The following is a 1,657-nucleotide window of genomic DNA, read 5'->3' as shown; positions in this document are numbered from 1 at the left end:
ACACACACACACACACACACACACACATAGACAGACACTCACCTTTGCGGAGGTGCTTTTTCTTAGTCTTGCGTCGGATGCTGTTGATTCCTGGCACGGGTTTCAGGTCACTCTTGCTGACCGACGGTGGATGGAGGATCGGTTTAGGGGCCCGAGTCAAACACACGGGGAGCCCGGCGGCACACATGAGGATACCAGTCATTCCTGACCGAAAGACACAAATATGCTCAGGCACCAACAAGACCAAGATCATGGGTTCGATTCCCAGGAAATGCATGAACTAATAAACTGTATACCTTGAATGCAATGCAAGTCGCTTTGGATAAAAGCATCTGCCAAATGCATTAATGTAAATGTAACTTATGTCCAAATTTTTCATTGGTACGTACTTGCTACGTGCATGTTAAAATAAAATAACTGCTATATCTTTGTACACAGTTAAGCTGTTTACTTGCATGTTAAAGTAAAACAAATTAAAACAATTTCTGTACTCCATACAGAGCTTACTAGCATGTTAAAATAAAATAATTTCTATATACCTATGTAAGAGTTACGCAGCATACATGCATCTTAAAATTCTCTGTACACCTTTGTACAGAGCTAAGCTGTTTACTAGCAAAATAAAATTTATGGTAATTCTTAATCCTAAATTCTTAATTGATGTATTTTTGTAAAAATCATTCTTTGGTACATAGATTACTTGCATGTTAAATTTTTTTTTTATAATAATAATAAAAAATAAATAAATAATTAAATTAAATTAAATTAAATTTACTGATATACATCTTTGTACGCAGTAAAGCTGTTTACTTGCATGTTAAAATAAAACAAGAAAAACTATTTCTATACACTTTTTACAGAGTTAAACTGTTTACTTACAAAATAAAATGTGTGTTAATTCTAAATTCTAAATTATGAATCTATGTAATCTATTTAAATTTTTTAATCATTCATTGTTACTTAGTTTACTTGCATATTAAAATAAATAAAACATTTCTATAAATCTTTGTACAGAGTTAAGCTGTAATTTTTGTCATGCCAATGAAGTTCTTTACACTGAAGTGAGTTTGAGATTGAAGAAACTGGATTTTCTGGTGTAGTACCTGCTAATGCAGGATGGACCGGTCCTGAACCAGTGAGATTCTTCACAGGAAGTGCAGGAACCCTAAATGACAGGAAACAGATATCAGACAGTCAATGATCCACGTGAACTGAAACATTTACAGCTGATATTCTGCCAGAGACCATCCAAATCTCTGATGTTTCATACATGCAGCAAGTCAAAGCCCTGCTGCTGATCGAGCCGCGTAAGCGACATGAGAGCGAGATCCTACCGTCTGTCCTCGTCTGAGTCTCCATCCGTCTCCATCATCTCTCCTGCTCTCATTAAACACCAGACACACACAACACAAACTTCCTCTTCTGATCACACACACACACACACACATACACATACACACACACACACACACCAGCTGCACCAGGAAGTCAAACAGGAAGTTAGAGTCAGTTTTAGAGATGATCTGAACTCTGTTCAATGACTTCAGACTCATGTTTACATGAATTTACTGAATGAAACAAGCCAAAAACAAGATAACACTGAATCTGCCTCACATACCATTATGAAAAGTACCGTACCATGGTACATTAAGGCATC

At 36.3% G+C, this 1,657-nt stretch overlaps 1 protein-coding gene across 1 annotated transcript in view; it reads right to left on the bottom strand.

Annotated features, from left to right (window-relative positions):
- Positions 1 to 1,404, bottom strand: part of LOC107568100 (deltex 1, E3 ubiquitin ligase) — an 18,602-nt gene extending 17,198 nt beyond the window's left edge. The window contains exons 1-3 of the mRNA XM_016253940.1: positions 1,335 to 1,404; positions 1,104 to 1,165; positions 43 to 204 (exon numbers count right to left, since the gene is read on the bottom strand). Of these exons, the coding sequence (XP_016109426.1) occupies positions 43 to 204; positions 1,104 to 1,165; positions 1,335 to 1,387 (277 nt within the window). The 5' untranslated portion in view covers positions 1,388 to 1,404. The remainder of the gene's footprint in view (positions 1 to 42; positions 205 to 1,103; positions 1,166 to 1,334) is intronic.
- Between the last annotated feature and the right edge of the window lie 253 nt (positions 1,405 to 1,657).

Source organism: Sinocyclocheilus grahami, unplaced genomic scaffold, assembly GCF_001515645.1.
Source record: "Sinocyclocheilus grahami isolate Dianchi unplaced genomic scaffold, SAMN03320097.WGS_v1.1 scaffold1213.1, whole genome shotgun sequence".
Lineage (NCBI taxonomy): Eukaryota > Metazoa > Chordata > Actinopteri > Cypriniformes > Cyprinidae > Sinocyclocheilus > Sinocyclocheilus grahami.
This window is presented reverse-complemented; position numbering and strand designations above follow the sequence as displayed.